This window comes from Rhinolophus ferrumequinum, chromosome 25 (genome assembly GCF_004115265.2).
Source record: "Rhinolophus ferrumequinum isolate MPI-CBG mRhiFer1 chromosome 25, mRhiFer1_v1.p, whole genome shotgun sequence".
Classification (NCBI taxonomy): domain Eukaryota; kingdom Metazoa; phylum Chordata; class Mammalia; order Chiroptera; family Rhinolophidae; genus Rhinolophus; species Rhinolophus ferrumequinum.
Window position 1 is genome coordinate 26,647,179 of NC_046308.1, and position 22,729 is coordinate 26,669,907.

General features: G+C 55.2%; 1 protein-coding gene across 3 annotated transcripts in view; it reads right to left on the minus strand.

The window, feature by feature from the left end:
• Positions 1-693: 693 nt before the first annotated feature.
• KIRREL3 (kirre like nephrin family adhesion molecule 3) overlaps positions 694-22,729 on the minus strand; it is a 563,766-nt gene continuing 541,730 nt past the window's right edge. The window contains exons 9-17 of one of the 3 annotated variants that reach the window (XM_033098046.1): positions 21,946-22,073; positions 20,778-20,904; positions 16,487-16,587; positions 14,234-14,432; positions 12,713-12,748; positions 9,211-9,318; positions 7,636-7,745; positions 4,510-4,596; positions 694-3,909 (exon numbers count right to left, since the gene is read on the minus strand). In XM_033098046.1, coding sequence (XP_032953937.1) covers positions 3,466-3,909; positions 4,510-4,596; positions 7,636-7,745; positions 9,211-9,318; positions 12,713-12,748; positions 14,234-14,432; positions 16,487-16,587; positions 20,778-20,904; positions 21,946-22,073 — 1,340 coding nt within the window. In that variant the 3' untranslated portion in view covers positions 694-3,465. The remainder of the gene's footprint in view (positions 3,910-4,509; positions 4,597-7,635; positions 7,746-9,210; positions 9,319-12,712; positions 12,749-14,233; positions 14,433-16,486; positions 16,588-20,777; positions 20,905-21,945; positions 22,074-22,729) is intronic. The other 2 variants (XM_033098047.1, XM_033098048.1) reach the window with 2 other exon arrangements.

A 22,729-nucleotide genomic window follows, 5' to 3' on the forward strand; every position in this document is an offset into this window, starting at 1 on the left:
TAGAAACTGGGCTCCCATCCAGGGACTGCGAGCCAACAGTGAATTTTAAAGCTATCAGAAAACTGGACACTGGCCTTGGTAGAGGAGGGAGTGATTTGATACACAGAATAGCTCTGTTTCCCAGGGTACCGTGGTCTTTCCAGGTCATCTGGGGACTTGAGGTGGAGGCTGTCAGTCCCACCTTCCTAATGGAGCCGCGGCCTGTCCCTGCTCAGCCTCCCCTAGAGTGGGTGCTAGCAAACGGCCTTTACCGCCAGCTGTTTTCATCATATTCTAGAATGAAAGTGGCCTTCAGTTGGCACTGTAGGATGGAAAGATTTTACAGAGGAAATCATGTGTGTTTAAACCTCCTGTTTACCACTTGTTAGCTCTGTGACCTTGGGCAAGTCTTTTGACTTCTTTAAACCTCATTCCCTTGCCTATAAAATGGTAATACTTTGTAGAAATGTGAGGATTAAGGAAGATTACAAATGTAGTTTCAGTTCATTTGAAATCACTTCCAGGGGAATTCAGGGCTTCCGACGGCCTTAATTTTATTTTTTTTTAACACCTCCCTTTACCAGCTTTTTTGCACCCTCTCTCCTTTGCGAGAAGTAAATAGGGCTGGAGACAACTCAGAGATGCACACAGCTCAAGTTAGGCTCCTTCCCAATGCCTCAACCTTCCAGAAGTTCCCCCCCCCCCCCCCCCCCGCCCTGCACCAGATGCTTTTAATTTTCTCCCTCTTTGTTAATTCTCTTTCGCCAAGGGCTTACTTGTTACCCATCCCTTCAACAGCCTTTGCTGTATTTGTGAATTGGAGTGTGCTTGGGGGTTGGGCACTGGATGGCAGAGTCTTGACTCTTTGCGCCTATTCTGTGACAGTTCACATTCTCACCCTGGGCGTGCCTGAAGCTCAGGAGGGAGACGAGGCCATTCTGTTCTACGGGAGAGCAGCTTACTTCCCTGTGCTTCTGCTTATTCTGAGTCATAGCCCTGGATTTCAGGAGAGAATGAGTGCTTCTCCCCTGTTATGAAAGCCGTGTATATGTGTGTATGTGGCAGGGGGCAAGGGACAAGGTAGGCCGTGGCGAGGGTTAGAAGGGAGATATCCCACTCGCCTCCAAGGTAGGGAAGACCAGGAGAAATTCATGGACAAACCCTCCTAAGTCATCCTCTTCCTTATTCTAGCATACCAAGGTATTCTGGTCTTGGAAACTTACTCCCTTTTGGCAAAGGCAACACATACCAGAGGTGCCAAAAAAATGTATACAAGTAGACACTTTGGTCAACGTGGCTCAAGCAGTAGTTACGCCGTAATCAAAAGTGTCTGGACACTGATGGGAACCACTCTGAGCACCTCTTGTAATTGCAGAAGTCAAATGTGACTTGTATTCATCTTTTGTGATCAGTATATATTGAGTATTCCAATTTTAATATTTTCCTTTCTTAAAATGTGTATCCATTATTTTGGTATCCTCTGTATATGGGAAGGAAGAAGGCTCATCAAGATGAACCTGAAACGCTCCGGGGCCAATCCCCTGGCATCTGTGCTGGGCCAGACTGGGCCTAGGAGCAGGATGTGGGCCTGGGATATAAACTTCCGCTTCACATCAGTTTCTCTTCCCTTGGGCTTGGGGCTGCAAAGCAAGACATCTAGGGCATCGGGGGGTTTTGAAGCAGTGGGAAACATGGTGGAAGCAGAACACCCTTCTATGTGGAGGTGCTAAGAAGGCTGCGTAAAGAGTCGGGGGGTTGGGGCCATCCAAGGAATCAGTGTACGGGAAGAAGCACAGACTTTCGTGACGAAGGTTCCGTGGTGGGTTAGGACTACAGGGCAAGGTGGAGAAGAAGGGCCTAAAACTTACGAGGAACTCCAACTTTAGGGACAATTTGGGTTCTCCAAAATTCCATTTGAATCCTGCTCCCTGAGTGAGCCCTCTAACTTGCCCGTTTACCCATTCCGTCCCGTCGGTCGTCACTGTCTCAGGCTTCCCGCCCAAGCAAGGCCATCCTTAGAGCATGATTTGAGTCTCAGAGTGTTGCGGTATTTGGTGCCTCTTTGAAGAGGGCCTTTTACCGGGAACCCCCAAGAAAGGAGCTTCCCTTGCAGAATGTTGCTGAGAAAAAGGCCTAGAATGACCCCTCCCTCTAGTGCCCAGTACGACCACTTTGCCTCTGAGCTGTATGTGACATGAGTCGGTTGCGTGGTGAGTCCTGTTTCTGCATGGCCCCTGGGTTGGGCGCAGCCATAAGGAGAGGAAACTGCCTCTCGGTGCTACAGCCGCTACAGCCAGAGCTAGCAACAGCCTTCATTACCTAGGAAACATGGATCAAACAAGGGCAAAGAACCTTGGGTTCCCAAAACAAACCCTGAACTCTTGGGTTCTTCCTGTGGCTCTGCAGGAACAAAAGGAAAGAACGGATTTGTCAGAGTAACGGCCCTGACATTTATTCCCAGGTGGTGAGTAGGAGGGGTGAGGTGTCAGTATACTTCCTCCCTTGCCCGGGGAGTCTTACTGAAGACAGGACCACTGTTCCTGGTGTGAATCTAGATCCCTGGAGGTTCATCAGCTCAGCAGGCAAGTCTCATCACCTTAAAGAGCTCAGCCTCTAGTCCCTCCAACCTGCATCTCCCAGGAATCACTCTCCCCATGAGCAGAGAAGCTCTCACACTCTGTATATTAACTCTGATGTGCTGCAGGGGTGGAGAGGAGTACACGAAGCAGGGGTGGGTGGGCGAGGGCAGGCTGGGCGCGGTGTTCCCCGAGTGCTCACACTTTCCCTGCTTCCCTCCCTTCCCCACCCTAGGACACCAGTCTGCGGGGGTCAGTCCCACCTCAGTTCAGAGGCATCCAGTCCAAGGACAGAACTGCAAGAGTATGGGACACAAAACACCAAACAAATTGGGGGTGGGCTCCCAGCCAGTGTGGTGAGGGATGGTCCTGTGGCCAGGGCCATTTCTGGCTGCTTGGCCTCCAGGGGCTGGGCTCTGAGCAGCAGAGGGCACTGGGGTCTCTGGGGCAGCTCAGTGCGCGAGTGGGGGATGGGGAGCGCTTCGACCCCTTGTCCCCAGGGTTGTACAGGAGCACAGGTGCAGGGCAGCACTGGGCAGAGCTCATGGGGAGACTGGAGAGTGGACGGCAGTTTCATTAAAGCAAAGTGATAGCTGCCTCTAGTGCCTGTGGGAGGAGTAGGTAGGGAGGGGCCTCCAGGAAAGGGCTGGGGACCAGAGTGTCCAGCCTGGAGGACTCAGCTGCATCCTCTGACACTTCCCCACCCCACGCCTCTGGCACACTGCAGCTGGGGACCCAGATTTGTGCTTGATCAGGGCTTCAGAGGAGGGCGGTGGCAGAGGCACTGGGGGGATTGTTCTGGAGGCGGCCGGTTCTGGGATCCTCTGCAAAGTCCCCATAGTATCTGGAGAGCCAGGATGTGCCATGGCCCCTGTCCCCTGCATCCCCGCCTGCCCGCGGTCTGGGTTCCTCAGACGTGAGTCTGCATCCGCCGCTGCAGGGGTCGGCTGGGGTCGGAGTTCTGGGAAGAGGACTGGGAGTGGTGGGAAGAGGAGGCGGAGGCCTTGCTGGCCTTGTCAAACTGCACGTAGCCGTCCTGCTTGCCGCTGCTGCTGACGCTGCTGTCACACTGCGTGTCCAGGAAGGAGCTGCTGTCGCTGAGGGAGCCCCTCTGGAACTCGCGCTCGCAGAGCTCGATGGACGAGCTGCCCATGCCCAGCACGAACCTCTGGCCGTAGTCGTAGAGGCGGCCCTGGCCACTCAGGGTGCTGTAGATGTTGGTGAAGGACATGCCCGTGGGCACTCGCTGCTTGCCGGTGGGACGCAGGTCCGGCTGACAGCTGGACAGGGAGATGGTGGGGGTCGAGTGGTGCTCCTTGAAGGTGTTGACGCTGTAGTAGCCATTGGTGGGGTCCTGGGGGGGGGACAAGAGCGAGCGGTGTCACCAGGTGGGCAGAGCCTGCACGGAACCCCTAGGCTGAGCCGGTCCTCCCTCACACAGGGAGACACGAGGACAGACTGGAGGAGGCAGCGGCTGGGCAAAATGTGAGGGGCGGGGGCTGGGAGGGTCAGCCTGGTGGGAACCCCAAGGAGAGAGGGCTGGCAGGCATTCAGGCGGCAGTGGGGAGGGCAGGGCGCTGAAGGGAGGGAAGCACAGGGCTCTCGATGGCGTATGCAGGTTATGTCAGCACAATGCAAGGTCATTGGAAAACCAGGCTTTCACTGCGTTTTTGTTTTTGTCCAGAGCATGGATATTTAGTTTTAAAATTTAACTGCGAAAAGGTCGTGGGAGAGAACGGTGGGACCTCAACCCTAACTCTCTCCCCTCCTTAGTGTGGGGCTGAGACAGCAGGTGCCTTTGCAGGGGAGTGTCCCGCCTTAGGGAGAAAATAAGCACTTGTCCCCAAGGCGATCTCTGGCCTTTCTTTTCTGTTTGCTGTCATTGTTTGTCTGGACATGGGGGTTAGGTCATCCGAGCTGAAGACCAGATTCCATAGCCCGTGGCTACTCCTACCTTCAGGTTCTGAAATTCCTTCTCCTCTTCTTTGAGCACCTCCAGCTGCTTCAGGACTGAGTCTTGTTGGAATTCACCCCGGTCCATCTGCAACCCCAAAAATGGCTGCTCAGTGGGCAGGAGGTGGGCTGAACGTCCACTCCCCCCAAGGAAAAGATGGAGAAACCAATTGGAAAGAAGCTTGCCATCTCTGCCTCCCCTTTCACCCCCGTCCCTTGCGCAACCTCCCTCTGCCTGGTGAAGGAGTCAGGAGGGGGTATGTCCTGAGAGACAGAGAGAGAAGGGAGGTGGGGGTAGTGGGTGAAGGGCAGGTCCCTACGACTGAATTTCCTTCCCTTGGGCCAGGAAATCACCTCCAGAGTTCTCACTCGGATGATTCAATTCAATTCAATTCATTGAGCATTTACTGAATTTCAGGCCAAGCACTGAGCTAAGGGACAGGCACGCACAGATTAAGAAACAGCTGTGCTCCTCAGGGGATGGATCTGTAGATAAATAACTACAGAACCTTGGCCACTGAGCTCAGGTGGGGGTCCGAGCAGGGCAGGTATCACCCAGTGCTGGGCTTAACGAAGGCCTTAAGAAGGAATCACAACGAATCACAGTGACCTGGGCTACACCTTCTATTCACAGCAATGAGTCAGATGTACTTCAAGTTTCCTTCCTTAACAGATACCAAAGAGCTCAAGGGCACAGATCGCTTCTTGTTTCTCTTTGGGTCCTCAGCACACCTGGTATAGTGCTTTGGGGATTGTGCTCACTGACCAAAATGCTTTTGGGATAGAATCGTTTAATTATGTTTTATTACTTCTGGGATGCATCAATGCCTAGCACAGTGCCTGGTCTACAGTAGGGCCATTACAAATGTTATGTTTGTGTTGGATGAATGAATGAAGTGACGTAACTCTCACTTCCTGAGAATTAAAATACTAATTAGACTTCAGGTGAAACATAAAGCACACTCGGCACGCAGTGGGGGTGTTACTTAACCTGAATAACCACAGTGCAGCTCTCCTGTGGCACATAGCTGCTTGCCATGTGTCCCTTCTGCACATGACATGCTCTTGGCCGGGTTCCCACACACTCTCCGAGCTGCGCTACTTTTCTTTCCCGCAGCTCACTTTCCTGGTTTCTTTGGAGCCCCACGGAATCAGTGCAAATGCTTCCACCCTGTTACCACCTCACTAATGCTGGTTTTTTCATTTCCCGGTAAACGATCTGGCTCTATGTGCACTGCAGCTCTTTTCTACCAGATTCGACTTCTAAGCTCAGCTCTCCTCGATGTGGGGCCATAGAGGCCTGGGTTGGGGGTTGAAGGGAGTGGAGACATGATGGTCTCCCCAAGCGGAGGATCAGCCACAGAGCCCTCAGCAGGTCCCTCCGCCCCAGTGATCCCCCTCCAGAATGTCCCAATGGGAGGGAATTCAAGGTCCCATTTGGGACGAAGGACAGGCCAGGTACTTCCACACACACAGACTTGATGAAGCTCATCAACCGAGATGTCCATTCCTTCTCAGGTCTAGGCTGCGGTTTCCTCCCTTGTAAGATTAAATGATCTACTGCGTCAGGTTCTGTGTTAGCCCCGGGGAAATACACACACGCAGATTCTGGAACATGACCTTTGCCCTTGAGGAAATCTGGGATAACTGGGGAGGCTGACCTTTAGTTAGAGCAATGCACTGTCAAGGAAGAACATGCACAGTGTTTGGGAAGAGCAGGAAGGGCATAGCTCTGCCAGCAGCGGGGCGACAAGCATGGAAAATTATGGAGGAGATGACATTTGAGCTGATTCTCATAGGAGAATGTGAAATTGAACTGACCGATTCAACAGGCAGAGGGACAGCCTGTGCAAAGCCTCTGAGGTCTAGAAGACTCAAAGGCCGGGAATTGCAGTTCGTCGGGGCATCTAGAGGGCCCCGTGCGTTTGGCAGGAAGGTGGAGCTGGAACGGCCGGCAGCCACCTCGCGGTGAAGAACCTGACCACATGCTTGGCCGTGAGCTTTATCCAGCAGACACAGGGAGCCACCGAGGACTTTAAGTAGGATAGTCACAGGGTCAGATTATGTTTTAGAAGGACCCTTTATGTGGGACTCTGGAGGCGGGACTGAGTAAAGTGGTGAAAAACCAGAACGGTGACACCACTTAGGAAGCTGCTGTGACTGTCCAGGGAACCATGATGAGGCCCTGAGCTAACGGAGAGACACTGGAGTACAGGCCAGGCACCCATCTGAGGAATCTTTTGAAGAGGAATTGGCAGGACCAGAAAATCAATTGGCTAAAGAAACAGCAGCCAAGAAAAATGGCAGCTCAATGCAATAAGAATTGGTGAGCGTCTACCAGGGGCTGGAAGGCTCTGGAGACACAGGATGAATAAGGTGCCTTGCTCACCATCTAGTGGAAATAGATAAGGAAACAGGTGATTTGTGAGTGACACAAACAGCCAACATCTCTCGAGTGCTGTGCTCCGCGGGCTCCAGGCTCTTTCGGGGTTTACCATCTAGCCCTCACCGCGGCCTGCGTGCCCTTACTTTCATCCCCATTTCCCGGATGAGGAGACTGAGGCACAGAGCAGCCCCTGCTCTTTCCCCCTTCAGCGTATCACAACCAGGACAGAGAGTGCACAGGGTTTTCTAGCAGTGTTTCAGGTTTCTGTTTGGACAGCTGGGTGGGTTATGGTTCAACAGGTATCAGGAGGAGGAGGAGCGGGCTTGGGCCTGCTGGTGAAGTTATGAGTTTGCTTATGGTAAGCAAGCCAGTTCCGGGGGAGGAACATGTGTACCTTGCAGACTTTTTTTAGGGTGAAGGGGTAGGGCCATGCACTGAATAGCTGTATCATCTATGTGTGTAGAATTATATGTTATATAACAACACGTTATGGCTATTCATGCGTATCTTTTCTCTCTACTGAATGGTCAGGTTCTCTGAAAGCTGGGACTGCATCTTAGCTATCTCCGAGTCCCCTAGAACACCAAGCCCAATACAGCAGACACCCAATAATTCTCTGTTGTCTGAGAGCAGGCGCCTGGCCTATTGTGGGGGGATGCTCTAGGGCTTCGGGAGGCCTTCGGTCCACGACCTTCAGGGTGCAGAGGTCGGGGAGGGGTGGGGCTCAGACAGCATTCTCACCATCAGCTGCTTGATGGTGGGGTGTTCCTCGGCCTCCCGGCCAGAGGCAGGCTCCTTGTGGACAATCTCCACTCGGATATCATTCTTGGCTGACACAACGCCTTTGAGATCTGGACATAAAAATAGGAAGAGTGTAGATGACAGATTCAGTCTGCATTCTCAAGCAGTAGGGCCTGAGATGTCAAGCTCCCACCACCCCCGTCGCCCCCAGAGTTTACCCTGAACTCAGCGGCTTCACCTCTCCTCTCCTGCCGACAGAACACCTGTCTGACTGTTCTGAGGGTCGTTAGGCCTCAGAGTTCTTTTCCTGTTGGCTCTGGGGCGCATGCACCTCAGCCTGTCACGGCCCCTCCCGTGGCTCAAGAGGTTGTCCTCACTCATTCGTCCACCTTACAGAGCTATGTCCTTTCATCCTGCGAAATTCTCACCTCCTTCTAGAAGTCTTCTCTGACCTACTATACCAGGCTCTGATCTCTCCATTCCGAGAGTCACACATCTGACTGTTAGAAAGGATCTTAATGGTCAACCTCCTGCTCAAAGCAGAAACATCCCTGATATGTGATGGTCCAGCCACTGTGTCAATACTTCCATGAGGGAGGCTTTAAAACTTCTAGAGAAGGCAGCCAATTTACAGTTAGAGAGCTGTTAGAAAATTCTGGCTAAAATCTGCTCCCCTGTAATTTCCACTGAGAGGGTGGCGAGGGAGGTCCTGAGACCACACCACTGGGGGCAGTCAAGACCGCCACGACCTCTTTGCTTGGGGTGGAGGAGCAGCTTCTTGCCATACGTGAAGGCTGCCGTGGGGCGGAGGGAGCGGGCTTACTCTGATTATTCCTTTTGTGCCTTACGCTCACCGGATGTTAGAATTGGGTAGGGTCGCAAAAGTCACGTCATCCAACCCGTTACAGTTACTTGTGAGGAAACCGGGGCCGGGAACAGTTGTGGCCTGCCCCAGCTCACGTGGTAGAAGAGGTGGGACTAGAGGACTGTGTCTCCATTGTTTTCACCTCTGCTCTGCCATCCCATTTTTACACATCGGCATGTATCTATTACATATAACATCGGTGCTATGCCCAGGATGGAAACTCCGGACACACACGATCTTCAAGAGTACACAAACCCCAGGACTTTATTGCTAATGACTAAAGACCTTTAAACGTCTGCACCAAGCGGGTCCTTGACTGCGCTTTTGTTTTTCATGTGTGAGTGACCTGCTTTTCTGGTTAGACTAGCAGATCTTGGAGGGCCAGGCTGGACACCCCACCCTCCCCGCCCCCTCCGATTTCTATAGGGTTCTATACAGTGACATGTGTTCGATCAAAGTGCTGGCTGACTGCCCTGTCGGGTGAAGTTCAGTTTAGTCCAGTTCACCCTCATTTGAGTGCCCATTATGTGCCAGGTGCCTGCAAAGCCCTGCTCGTACAGAGATGCCTACGACCCCATCCCAGCCCTGCAGCTCACAGCATTGTCAGGGCCCCTGCTCTCTGCACTGCTGCTTACTTGCTCTCTGGGGCAGCCTAAGCCTGGCCTTTTTCTCTGTCCCCCTCCCTGAGATCCCGGGTCTCCCTCCCGTACTTCTCTGGGAGCGGGCACAGCAGAAGGCCACGATGGTTGCCATAAGGACCAGGAAGGCCACACCAGCTCCTACGGCCACCCCGATGATGACGGCCATGGGTACAGACTCTGTGGGAGAGAAGCAAGCGCAGCTGACGAGGGATCCGACAGCCCACTCTTCCCCAGGGCCTCACCCAGTTCCCTTGGGTGCAGCCCCTGCCAAGCTGGGGCCAGACCACTGCACACGGGCCCTTCTGGGAGGTGCCTGTGGGGGTGTGGGGGGCAGGCACAGGCAGAATCCAGCAGGGTCAGCTCAGGTGGAACAAGGGGTGGGGGAGAGGGTGGGAGCATCTGGGGAAGACACAAGAAAGGGTGGTGGGAGAGGGAGGCAAGCAGACATGGGAAGGAAGGGTCAGGGAGGGGACACGGGAGATGAGAGGCAAGGCTGGGCACAATTTAGCTCTCTTGGGCATTAAACCAGGAATATTCCATCACGCGGTAGCTGGAGAGTCTGAAGTCCTGGCTTTTCTTTGAAAACCGACTGTGGTCACTGCCCTTGTTTGGTTTGAGCTTTCCCTCTCTTTCCTTTCCCAGGTGCAAGAGGCTGGACGTGGACAACCAGCTTTTAGAGTCCTGAGATTCGAGCCAGCAGGGCCTTCTGGGCCTCAGAAATTGTAGGCGCCAGAGGCCCAAGTCTTAGGGGCCAAGGAGCAGGATCACAGCCCCCCCCCCCCGCCTTTAAGGAGACATGCCCCTTTTCCTGGACTCTCCCTCCCCCCCAGTCCTCATCCTTCCCTTCCTAGGCTAGTCCTCTGGGCATCCTGGCACCCCTCCTGGGGAGGGGCCTCCAACTGCAGCTAGGCAAAGCCTCGCTCCCTGCTGAGTTTCTGCGGTCCCGGCCTGTCCCAGCCCAGTAGACATGGGGATGGGGCAGGGGTGGGAGAGCTCTTCCAGACAGGCCTGGCCCTTCTGTGGCTGCATAGGGGGACTGAGCACATGATTTGGGGCCCTGAATAGTCCTTTGGGAATAGAAATAGGGAATGCAGGGGCACAGAGAACTTCGGGCCCACCAAGTCCACACCTCTCATTTACGGATGGAAAAACTGAGGTCCAGAGAAGTCAAGTGATTTGGTCAAGGACACACACCTGCAGTAGAGCCAGGGCGACTCCAGGTCTCCCTTTACCCCATTCCCCAGCCCTCGCCCTGATCCTGCCCACTCCGTCCACCGTATCACATGGCACCCTCCAAATCTCTCATGCTCCGTACAGCCCAGACTCCATCACTTCTGAGTAACTGACTTTACCTTCCTTATCTGTAAAATGGGATCATACTGTGCCTACCCAGGGTGGTGTTATGGGGTTTAGATGAGTTGAGGACACGTAAAGTTCCAGGAACTGAGCCTGGCACCCAGCCCTATTCAGCCTCTGTTCCTGTTTCTATATGGAAAAGAGGACAGTAGCAGATCTAAATCTTAAAGGATAGGAAAGTTCCTTGTAGGGCTGGAGCTCCCTCCTGCCTGCCTGCCTGCGGCCCACATGCCTCAGTGTGGATGACTGTGGGATGTCTATGTATTTATCTCGGGCTGTGCATGAACCTCTCATTGTTTCCTTTAAAGGGAGGAAGAAAACTGCAACCCTGGGCCTTGGAGATGCTGCTGGGGGCAGGTGGCGGGTCCCCTCCTCCTGGAAGGACCAGGTGCTTGTGTGTTGGCAGTTTGGGTGATTATGCTGGTGCGTTCCTTCTACCCCAGCACTGGCACACCAGCTCATTCATGACCTGTCCACTGGTGGCTGAGAGACTGGTGGTCACATTGGCGGGGGGAGGGGACGGGGAGATGTGGGTAAGGCAAACATTCTGGGATTGAAAAATGGGAGGTGCTTGGGTCGGTCTCAACAGTCCGGAGTGAATGGACTTGACCTCAGTGACAAATAAATGATTCTGTCTCCAGGTTTTCATTCCCTCAGGAAAGGAAAACTGCTTCGGAAGCTCATTGGCTCTATGTTTTTCCATTTTATTAATTTGGGTTTGATTTCCTTTCTCCTCAGAGTCCTAGTAAAAAACTTGGTCTTCTCTCAGCTGAGCTCAGAGCCAAAGGATGACCCTGGAAGGTTCCTTAACCTCTCTGGGCCTCAGGGTCTCACCTGTAAAACTAGAGAAGCAAGGAAGTGGTTTCTAAGGTGCCTTTTGCCTCTGGGATCCTGTGAGTCCACATGTCCTTGAGTTGTTAACAGGTGGGGTGGGGGTGGGCACCATCTTATCTGGAGAACTGCCCCTGAGCGGGTGGGTAGGGACGGGGGCGAGAGTCTGGTAGGGACAGGGGGGCCCAGGAGTGGCATTCTTTCTGTAGCTCGCCTGTGTGCATTTCTCCTTGCCTGGCTTCCTGAGGTCTGGCCTAGGCTGTGTGTCCTGGTTGTTCCTCGCTGGACAGAGCAGCCCTGGGATGTCCTAGAGAGGGACTGGAAGGAGGGGCTGCCCTCCTGCTCAGCTTCCTCTCCATGCAAGGACGTGGCCTGGGCACGAGATGTCTCGGCCACGAAGGAAGGGGTCAGGGACCTCTGGATGAGTGTGAACAGACACACGTGAGATGGAGACAGGCAGGAGACACCATCCCAAGCACTAGGAGGGGCTTTCAGGGGCCTCAGGGAGAATATAGCAGGAGGTTGCTAACTGTTGCCTCGGTAAGCTTGCCTGTGCCTGACTGGAGCTTGTTGAAGGAACTGACCAGCCCTAGCTCCTGCGGGGCCAGTGCAGGGGGAGTACTAGGGCAGAGTACCCCACATCTTCGGAATGGCCTTGCTCAGCCTTGTGGATTAAGTTTGCAATGCCTTGATTCTCTTTTCCTGGTTTCTGCTTGGAGGGTAGGGGCAATTGTCTCCTGTGGGGCCAAGACAGAGCAGCTCAACCCAGGGAGCCTGATGACCATCTGCTTCCAGGTGCCCGGGGAGGGAGGCACTGCCAGCAGCTCAGCCTGGTGATGGCAGTGCTGTAGGGAACTGCAGGAGCAGGGGAGGAGGCAGCCAGTGAGAACGCATGGATTAGCATGGAGCATGTAGTTGGCAGCAGAGCCTGGACGCCCTGCCACCCTGGGAAGCCACGGCCAAGCTGGTGATGATGCTGAGAAGCTGGAACAGTCAGGGAGAGCATGGAATAGAGGGAGGCCAGGCGGGGGCTGGACGGGAGGGGGGGCTGTCTCCAGAGGGGAGGAGCCAGGGCTTCTGAAGGGAAGGGATGAGGGAACGGAGCAGGAGGAACAAGAGCTAGAGTCGCGGCCAGCTGCATGGAGCCTGTGGGCTCTGGTGGTGGTGAGGTGGGAGACAGGTCTCCGGGGTTCTTACACCCACGCCGGCTGGGAACCCCTCTCCCTGCTGTTCTGACTGCACTGAACCCTTGAGATGGGGGAGGGCAGAGAAGTTAGTGGCCTGCACAGGCCTCCCTACCCCCTGCGGGGCTCCCTCCCCCACTAGCCCCGAGATCCCTTCCCCCCATCCCGGGGAGGGTGGTTTCTTATGTCTCCTTCCGTACCTGCTTCCAGCCCGGCTCCCGACTTCATTTCCGAACCTGTTTGGAAATAAAGCAAGCGTCCACAGCCAGGGCCTGGCTGGCCAGGGTGGGGTGGGACCGGGGGGACCGCCACCTGGAGGGGACTGGGGTGAGGGGGCTCCCTCCTCAATCATGTCTCTGGGATCACCCAACAGAGCCGGGCTAGCCCAACTGAACTTGGAGAGACTTAGAGACTCCAGAGGGAGGGACCAGAGAGAGAAGCCCAGGCTGGTGGGGGTCGGGGATGTCGGGGTGAGAAGACTAAGAGGAGGGCATGGGGGTAGGGGCACTGAGGGGAAGACATGGAGGGTAAGCAACGGGATTGGAGGTTTGGGATGATGCGTGGATGATATTATGCGAGTTATGTGCAAAGCATTATGCAAAGCAGCACCTATTAGGAAAGAGGTGTCGGGGACACTGTGTGATCCACAGGGTAGTCCTGAGGCCCGAGGGGCCCAGCTGGGACCACCTGCTTGGCTCCAAGCCTCTCGGCAGGGCCTGACAGCCTCTGGGTGGCTTCATCTTGGAGGGGTCAGAGAGTGCCAGGGCTGAGGGCCCCTGGTCTGCCCTCAAAGGATGTCAAGGGCTGCAGTCCATGTTAGGACCCAGTACACTGCTGGTGTCCCCAGCTTCTCTGGATCCCCCTCTATGCCCGTCCCAGTCTCCCCACCCTTTGGTCTGTTTCAGAGCTTCGAGTAGAGACTGGAGTTCAGGAGCAGGAGCCGGGCCGTCTGTACCCAGAGGCACAGTGGGGTGAGCCTTCCCCCTCCCTCCTCTTCCTCCTTCCCAACACCCTCCCCCCCCAGTTCTTCTGTCCGGTGCTGCGCCCAGGCGTCTCCTTTGGGGCACAGTGGTCCATGTGCTTCCCATGTCCCTGGGAACGGCACAGGGTCTGAGACCCGTCCCGCGGCCCAGGTGCTGGGGCAGCTCAATCACTTCCTTTAGCTCAGCTGGGGTGCCTCTGGGGGACTTCTGGGTACTGGACTGACTTGTCATGCTAAACAGCTGGACCAGGCTCCCCAACACGGCCACCCTGGGGTATCACAGTGTCCCACCCAGGGTCCTGGGCCGCTTCTCAACAGATCACACAGCCCTGACGGCACTTTGGCATCAGACAAGGGCCCATCAGGGAAACGCTGACTGCACACAAGCCAGAGCCTTTAGAAGGTGCTGGCGTCTCATCATGGCATTTAGCTTGGCTCGCTCTTGGGGTCCCCTTCCCCTGAAACGTCACCTTGAAGGGCAACCTCCCTGAGCAGCTTTCTTCCGGGTGCAAGCTTGTGCCTCTTGCCTGGGGGCAGCTGGGCCAAGGAGGGTCGCCCCCGCTGCCCCGGCCACGGCTGGGTGGCACGTGAGCGGCCGCTCTGCGACTCGTCCTCGGGCCCCAGCCCACCTGTGGCCTCCACAGGCACTCTGTCCCCTCAGGCCCCTGGAAGATCTTGCCTGGGGCCCGGCCCTAGGTGGGAAGGGGCTGTGTTTGGCCCACGGCTCCCTGAGCCCCACCTTGCTCTTTGAGCCGGATGATCTCTGTGTCGGAGCCGAAGCTGTTCCAGGCAGTGCAGTTGTAGATGGTCTGAAAATCAGCCCTCACGATGTTGCTGATGCTCAGGGTGGAAATGACACCCTCCTCCGTGCTGACCGTCTCCACCGTGTAGCGTCCCGACGTCCCCGACTCCAGCACATTCTCCTTCCACGACCAGGCCTGCCGGGGTGTCGGAATTAGGAGGAGACCCCACCACGGCCACCCACACAGGGACCACCGCGCCGCCTCCTTCTCCAGGGCTGACACTGCCAGGCTCACATGCCACCAGCCCTGGCATGTGTACACACACGTGTACACATACCCAACATACCTTGAACACACACACCACACACGTAACGACACATCACAGCACATGCACACACCATACCACACACATGTACACATGTGTACGCACACCTCAACACACCACAAACGTGTACATGCCACACACAGAGCGCCAACATGTGTACATACAGGTACATGGGCACACACCACAGCATAAACACGTGTACATGCATAAACATGTTACAGCACATACACACACCACGCCACACACAGCGCCAGCATGTGTACACACAGGTACACACAACACACCACAAACAAGCGCACACACACACACACACACACGGCCACCTCGGACGGCATTTCCATAGAGAAGGGGTCTTCTGTGGATCTGCACAGGAACATCTTTTCAGGACATCAGGGGACAGTGGCAGCCGCTCAGCCCCTCCCCCCAGACCCTCCCGGCACAGTGCTGCCTCCTGGCCAGAGGAGGCAGAGGACCAGCCCCAGAGTGGCTGAGTTGACTTTTGTTACCTTTATGTCTGCTTGTATTCTGAGAGTTGTGTTTGTGATAATCCTGACCGATCTTAGTTTATAAGGATGCTAGTACAGTTTTCCAGACCTGTTTCATGTGCACTGCAGGCTCCCCGCCCATCCTGTTTGCTCACAGTGTTTGTGAAAATGTGGCCATGCATGCAGGTCAGTGCTTGGAGGGCCCTGGGAACTGGGGGTGGCTTCTCAGACTCAGCACTATTGATACTCTTGTTTTTTTTGGGGGGCTGTCCTGTGCATCATAGGATGTATGTGCATCCTGGCCTTTACTCACTAGAGCCAGTAGTTTCACTCCTGCTGTGACAACCGAAAATGTCTCCAGACAGTGCCAAATGTCTCATGGGGGCCAAAATCACCCCAGGGAGAATCGCTAGCCTAGAGTTAAATGTGTGAGGAGAAAGATTGTATGGCTATGCTCAAGAGTAAATGGGATGTTAGAATGGGTATGTGTTGCATTTATAATTTAAAACAATTAAAGAGTGAAGGGAGCAGGGAGGCATACGTATTAGGTAACTTCCTGCACTTTTTGTGGGACTCTTCCAGACAGCGAGTGAACTGAATGCCTGAGAAATGTGTAACAGCAACGATGCTCTCAGCTTGTGTACAGGATGGCACCCCGAGTTTGCACAGCCTCAGCGTCCCAGCCCCACGCATGCACGGCCCATGGTTGTGAAGCATGTGCTCCTGGTACTACTGGACCATGAAATGCGGAAGTGCCCTGTAGAGTTGGCCTGGGGCAGCCTCCTAGCAGGACTGTCCTAGGCACTGGGGCTTACGATACACAATATCTGCTCCTCCACCCCATGCTGTAAAATGTTCACCTTTCTCAGTTTTTGTGCTTCCACCAGTTTCAGCTAGACTGGGGTGGAGGATGCTCTCTTTCACAAATGCAAATACCTGGGAGGGTTCAGTGTGAACTACTCAGGTGGCTTTAGCTGCACTGCAGAGACAAGTGTTCTGAAGAAGGGAGGGAGAATAGAATAGCACTTTTAGAGGGAAAAACTTGATAAATGGGGCAGCATTTGTTTGCTACAGATGGCAAGCAGTGGAGGCTGATGGAGGGGGATTGTGGGAGGTGCAGAAAGGGGTTTGCCCACTCTAAGCTGCACTCTGAATAGGATTTTTGCCAAGGACTGGCCTTGAACTCAGAAAAGGGAAGAAATTGTGTATCTTTTCCTTCTGCTCCCCTCACTTGCACATGAACCCAGGGAAAGGAGACTGCCTGTGTGAGTTTTGTCTTCATGATGACTTTCCAAGAGAGCAAGGGAGGAATACTTTCCCCACTGAGGAAAGGAAACGCAAAGGTGGGCCCTGACTTCCAGGTGGTCGCACAGCTGTGGACAGAGATGGCCCGCCAAGTGCTAAGTGTGGCCTCCCAGCCCCCGCGCTGGAGCACTCACTATTCGGTCGGGGGGCGGTGTGCTCCGGATGAAGCACTTGATCTGGCCCTTCTCTCCGTGGAGGGCGTGCTGAGTCTGCGTGCTGGAGATGATCGGGGGTCCTGCGGAAGAGACAGCATTACATCAGGGGTTCAGGAAGGGCAGGGGCTGGGCGGGGCCCCTTGCGGGCAGGTTCAGAAGTTTGTTCCTTATTTCAGTCATTCAGCAGACATTCTCCTGAAGGCTCGTGTGTGCAAGGTGAAGTGCAAAGCAGGGAGACAAATCAGGCATCAGGCATGAATCTCTTAGGGGTCATGAGTGGATGCTTCTAAATCAGAACGCCCAGAAGACAGGGCATTCAGGGGTTCAGAATGAGTCACCCCCATCATGTGCTTCTGTGGTATGTGGATTATTTTGAACCCTGTGGGCTTAAGAGACACTTCTCCCTCTACAAAACCACCTGCAAGAATTTAAATTAGGAGCCTTGCCTATAATAAGAGGTTATCAGAAATAACCTATATATATTTTTTGGTCTAGCTATACGGCAGGGAAAGCTGCTGATTACTGAGCATCTGCTTTTCTTCTTGTCCTGCCCTGACCTTCGTCCCCTCTGAAGCCCCAAGGTGCCTCACCCTAGCCTTAGCTCAGAATGCCACATACACCTCATTTTAGCTTTCTGTCCCTCTCTCAGGTATGCGGAGTTCCCATAAGAACTTAGTAATTAAATTTGGCTGTTTTCTCTTGTTAATCTGTCTTAGGTCGATTTGATGATTCAACCCGCCAAAAGAACCAAGGAGGGGAGGTGGATATCTCCCTCTCCCCACAAACATAAATAACTGATAAAAGTTGGCGAGGGTTGGGACCACAGGAGCGTACAGATGAAGTGCTACCCTGCTTCAGAGGAGAGAGAATAGTTGCACCTGGCGACAGGGAACACTTTGTGAAGGAGGTAGTCGACCTCAGAAGGGACTGGGGGAGCTGTCTGGGAGGGAGGGATACAGCGCCGACAGTACCTCCGTCTTAGCCTGCGCTTCCATTTCACGCCATTCTCACCGATCTCCAGTAGAGGGCGCGCTTGCCTAACACACCGGCTGTGCTGGGCCGGGCGGGGCTTCCAGGGAGGAAGCGAGAAATGGTGTGTGGGGAAGTTCCTCTGCTAGTGGAGGAATCACCCTCGACAGGCTGAATGCACTGTGCACGTTCATCTCACACGTCTCAGGAGATCCCAGACGGCCCAGGGAGACCACGGCTCCAAAACTGACCCCACCATCTTCCCATCGTGCGCGCGCGCGCGTTGAGCCCTGAGGTGTTCTCCAGGGAGGGGCTGCCCACCCACCTGCACCTGGGTGTCAAGTACCGCAGCGCAGAGCCCCGCAAGTCCACCGGAAGTCCAGTAGTGCCTCCAGTCCCGTCTGTCTGCCTTTTATCTACCCTGTCTTTGCGGTGTGAGGCCCACCTGGCCGTGAAAGGGTGGTGGAGGAGCGGCTGGTTCAGCCGTTCGCTGAGCCAATTTCCTGGGTGTGTGGGCGATTGAAGCAAGGGGTGAAGGGGTGGAGGCCCTGTGCCAGCTTCCCAATCCCCGGGGTAAAGGCTGGGGCTTAGGTGGCAGGAAACAGAAGAGAGAGCGGCAGGGAAAGGGAAATGAGGACAGGCAAAATTACGCTGGGAACAAAACAAAAACCCCTGCAAACATAATTGCTGTTTATTAGTCACCTTAATTAAACCAGATTTGCATTTCTATGACTAGCTCTCAGCCAAGGGGGAAAAAGCTACTGGGAGACACTCAGGTGACTTCCACTGAGTTTAGGAGCAAATGGCGTGGGGCGGGGGAGGGTGGGGGGGGGAGGCTGATGTCAGGGACTCTCAGGATAAGGGCTTCCACACTCAGCTGGGTTACGAGTGGGCTGAGCCCTTAGCACCAAGAAGCCTTTGGCCACGAGGCAGGAGGACTGGGTGTCTCAGGACCTTGATGGGGCTTGTTCTGCTCCTGGGCTGAAAGGGATGAAACCATACTACATTTTTCCCATCACTTCTCAGGAGCTAGGAATCTCCTGGGGGGGTTCTCAGGCCAGACGCATCCGTATTAATGTGCTTCTTAAAAGAAACCGGAAATCAGAATAGTGGTAGTTAAGGTTGAGGGAGTCAGAGCGCAACAGTGATGGTTCGTCTTCCCTTCCTGCATGCAGATCTCGGGGTGAGCCAAAGCAGCTGACATTGGTGCCCGCTGATCCACCAGAGGGCAATGGCCAGCAGTCCCCACCGGCTGGGATTTGTTTTGAGGAGAACCCCATTATTCCGGATCCTTTCAGAAGGTCAGATCCTTCAGTCTAGTCCAGGCGCCTTTGCAGAGGTCTGCACTGTCCTTTCACCTGCTCTCCAGACGCCTGGGGAGGCTGGCAGGCTCCTCTCCCTGGGCCCCTTAACCCACCCCTCTGCCTGAGGGTGAGATGACCCTGAGCAGAAACAAACAGCTTCCTTGTTTCACTGCCATCCCTTGGGTGTTTCTCTTCCTGGCAACCTAGGGGAGCTTGTGTGGAAGGATTGAAGGCAGAAGAGGGAGATGGAAAGCCAGACCCTGGAGGGAGCAGATTAAACTCTGGGCGGATGCCAGGGCCCAGTCTGGGTGCCCCATCCAAGAGAAATGTCCCTCTGAGATGTACGTTCCCACCTCAAGAAACCACTTTAAAATCTCTGCTGGGAAATGCCTGCATGTCTAAAGTGACAATGGAATGTCAGTCCCTCCTTTATCTGCCCGGGTTTTCCTCAGAAATTAGGATGTTCCTCTAAAAGCTTCAGGCCCAGGTACCCTGGAGGCCACATGTGAGTCTGAAGGCCCCAGGCCAGCTGGTCACGGGATGAGTGGACTGGAGCAGCCGCCGCAGTCGTGGGCCAGCACTGCCCAGGCCCTCCCAGAGTTGGCAGCGGGAGAGGCTGATTTCACTAGGGCCTGGCGCCTGAGCTGAGTGTCAGACCCCGGAGAGCGGCAGGAAAAGGCTGCAGCCGGTGTTGCCATGGATATACAGAGGCACGATCAGATGCTGTTATTTTTAGCCCTGCAGTGCCAATTTATTGGTGGCGTCCTGGGGACACACAGGAAAGGCAGGAAGTCTCCTGAGTCAGGGTGTCTGCCCAGGACAGGTAGCCTGTGAATACTGTGGGGTCTGGGTAGATAATTGCCCTCTCTGGGGCTGCCACAACGCTTGGGGAGGGGAGAGGAAAGGAAATAGATGGAGTGGGACTGGCTTATGGGGACAGCGGAGGGGGATGGCTGAGGGAGGAGCCCCATGCTGGTTAGTTTTCTCGCGAAGGGGGAGCACAGGTGAGGCTGTCAAGAGGCGGCTTCCTGGGCCCAGATGAAGCCAACTGGGCACATTTCTAGAACGCGGCTCAGCACCTCCCTAGGGCTCTGGCAGGCTGTGGCGGGAGCAGGGCTTGCAAAGGGTCGTGGGCGTGACAGACATGAGGCGGGACACCAGAAACCCAGCCAAGTGGGGAAGTTTGCAAGTGGCAGAGGGCCTGGGCCTCAGTGTTTCTTTCTCCCCCTCTCAAACCAGCACCTGGCGTTCCAACCGAGGCCCAGGCACTGATCGCAGCAGGGACAATGGATTTCTATCCTGGTGCCACAGACGGCTTGGGTCTGACCTGAGCTGGGTCCCAGCTTCTCCACAACCTTCTACATCCCGTCGGCCAGGCCTGGTCTCAGCCCCACCCCCTAAATGTTTCCTATAATAGTCAGGTATTAGCTCACGCTGTGTTGTTATAGAGATCTGAAAACACTCTCCTGCTGTAATGATTTTTATTATATGTAGTAAGGCACCTTCCCTTCCCTTAATGGGACCCTCTGATCGTTTGGTCTTGTGGGGATGGCGACAGGTCTTCCTGGTTGAGCTGCTTTAAGGCACTGGGAAGAGGCCAGTCAGGAGTCCAGAGGTGCTTCCTTAAATTCCCACCAGGGCTGAGGGCACAGTTAAAGGGTGGATATGGCTTTGGCTGCCCAGTGACCCTCGGGCCCTTTTTTCTTGGCCAGGACAAGATTCATAAGCTACCACTCTTAGGGCTGAGACCCCTTAGAAGATAACAAAGAAAAAGGGAGGTGACGAGAAAACTACCCAGGTCGTTCCTCATGTAAGGGCTGAGCTCCGACATAAACTGGAGAAGGTGGACATCATTGCTATGGACCCATAGTTGGAGGGGGTAGCAAGGCCCAGGACCGATGACAGCCCTTTGGGGCACTGCCTGGGACCACGATGCCTTGGGTCCCTCTCCGTTCCCTCCGTCCCACCCCCTGTCCTTGCATGAGTGGGGATCTTACCATTGACGGTCAGGGTCACCTCTCGCTCCCCGGCTCCCACCCGGGGCACCACTGCTCGGCACACATACTTCCCAGCATCCTCCTGGCGGACGGCTTTGAGGGTCAGGGTCTTCTCATTGCTCAGGACCTAGGAGAATCGGGGAGGGTGAGACAGGAAGAGTGAGTGCGGGCTCTGTGTGTCTCTCAGAAGCAAAGAGTCTGAGAAGCAGGCCTGCTGGACTGTGACAGGTCCGTCTCCAGCACGTCAGGAACAAGCAGGGCTGGGGTAGGAGGAAGATGTTTGTTACACAGCACACACGTGTGGAAGAGCCCACAGCACAGAGGAGGGACTCTGGGGGCCTGAAATGCTACATCCCGCTTCAGCCCTCACGGGGGCCGCACGGGATGAGTGTGGAAGAGGCTGGGGCTCCCTGGCTGAGCCCTGAGGTGTTCTCGTAGGGAGGGGCTGCCCACCCACCTGGGCCAGGCTGACCATGGGTGAAATGACCCTGCAGCTGAACTTGAAGGGTTCCCCAGGCCTACTTTTTCCAAGCCTTCTTCAGTATCCCAGTGGGATGTGGTTTGGGGTGCAGAAAACAGACTTTGGCATTGACTAGGTCTGAGTCGGAATCCTGGCTCCAACGGTGACTCCCTGTGTGGCAGTGGGCAGTTACTTATCTTCTCTGATGCTGCCTCCTTGTCCCTACACTGGGGCAGTGAGCTCACAGGGTAGTGCAGTGTGTGGCACAGAGCCAGCGGGCCACGTGGAGGGTGGTTTCCTTCTGCCTCTCCTCCCACCTCCCGCCCGAGGCTCTCGCTGGGCCTCCCGAGACAAACTCTTATGCACACTAAAGAACACACACATTTCTAAAGAGGAACACAGGAAGAGAGCAAAGCTTAACCCAAAAGCTAAAGGGTCGCTGAACCCTGGGGAAAGTAGAAAAGCCTTCCTACCCCCCGCGTCTTGGTGACCACCTGGTTTTCTCATCAAGTTCATGACCCCCACACTGTAAGGACTGCCTGTGTGTAGGGCTGAGGAGGTGCATGTGGGTACCTGGGGCTCCCTCTCTTCTTTCTGACACCCCCAGTAGGAGCCAGAGGGGCCCTGGAAGGAAGCTCCTTCCTGGCCGGCAGTCCCCCCACCTCTGCCAGAGGCATCTGGTGTCGTCTGTCTGAGCGGCCGACTCACCACGCCGGAGCCCCGCTTCATCCAGACAACGGTCAGCGATGGGTTTCCGGTCCAGGCGCAGCTGAAGACGGCATCGGAGCCCAGATCCACGAGCAGAGACTGGGGCTCCGTTGTCATCCTGGGTCCGACTGCGATGGGAGGAAGCAGGAGACGGCTCTGGGGACCCTCTTTGCTGCTGCCCCCCTTCCCCACCCGGGCTGTGCACCTGTGCTAGCTCAGTCCACTCCAGCCCATTCCCTTACATGTCAGTCCTTTGCCTTTCTGGGCCTGGGGTCAGGCCGTAAGGAAGAGACCCCTCTCCCTGCTCCCCGCCTCCCTTGGGCCCATCGCAGGAGTAGGCAACACCAGTCCTGGGAAAAAGGTACTCTGGCCCTGTTTGTGCCTGGATACGCCCTCAGGGCTCTCCCACCCCCTTCCCTCTGTCCTGGTCCTGGGAAGCCCCCATCCCAATGTGTGGGAGAGGGCCCTTCCTCCTGCCCCAGAAATCTTGGGCCTATGATCTGCAAGAGTCTGTCTTCAAGTCGACTGGCGGCTCCCTGAGCCTCCCAGGCCCCTCCTAGCGGCTCTGAGGTAAGAAGTGGAGGAGGCCAGGTAGCTCCCTGGTGTTGGCTCTGCTCTCAGGTTAGCCTCTATTCCCAGCCTCTTTCTCAGCCCCGCCTGTTTCCCACGCCCCTGCTACTGTTAGTGAGGTTAATGCAGGCTCCTCTCTGCCTGCCTTCCATTTTCTCCACCAGGAACCCGAGCCTCCTGCAGACCAAGCCTGGTCCCCAGAGTGAGTGTGATG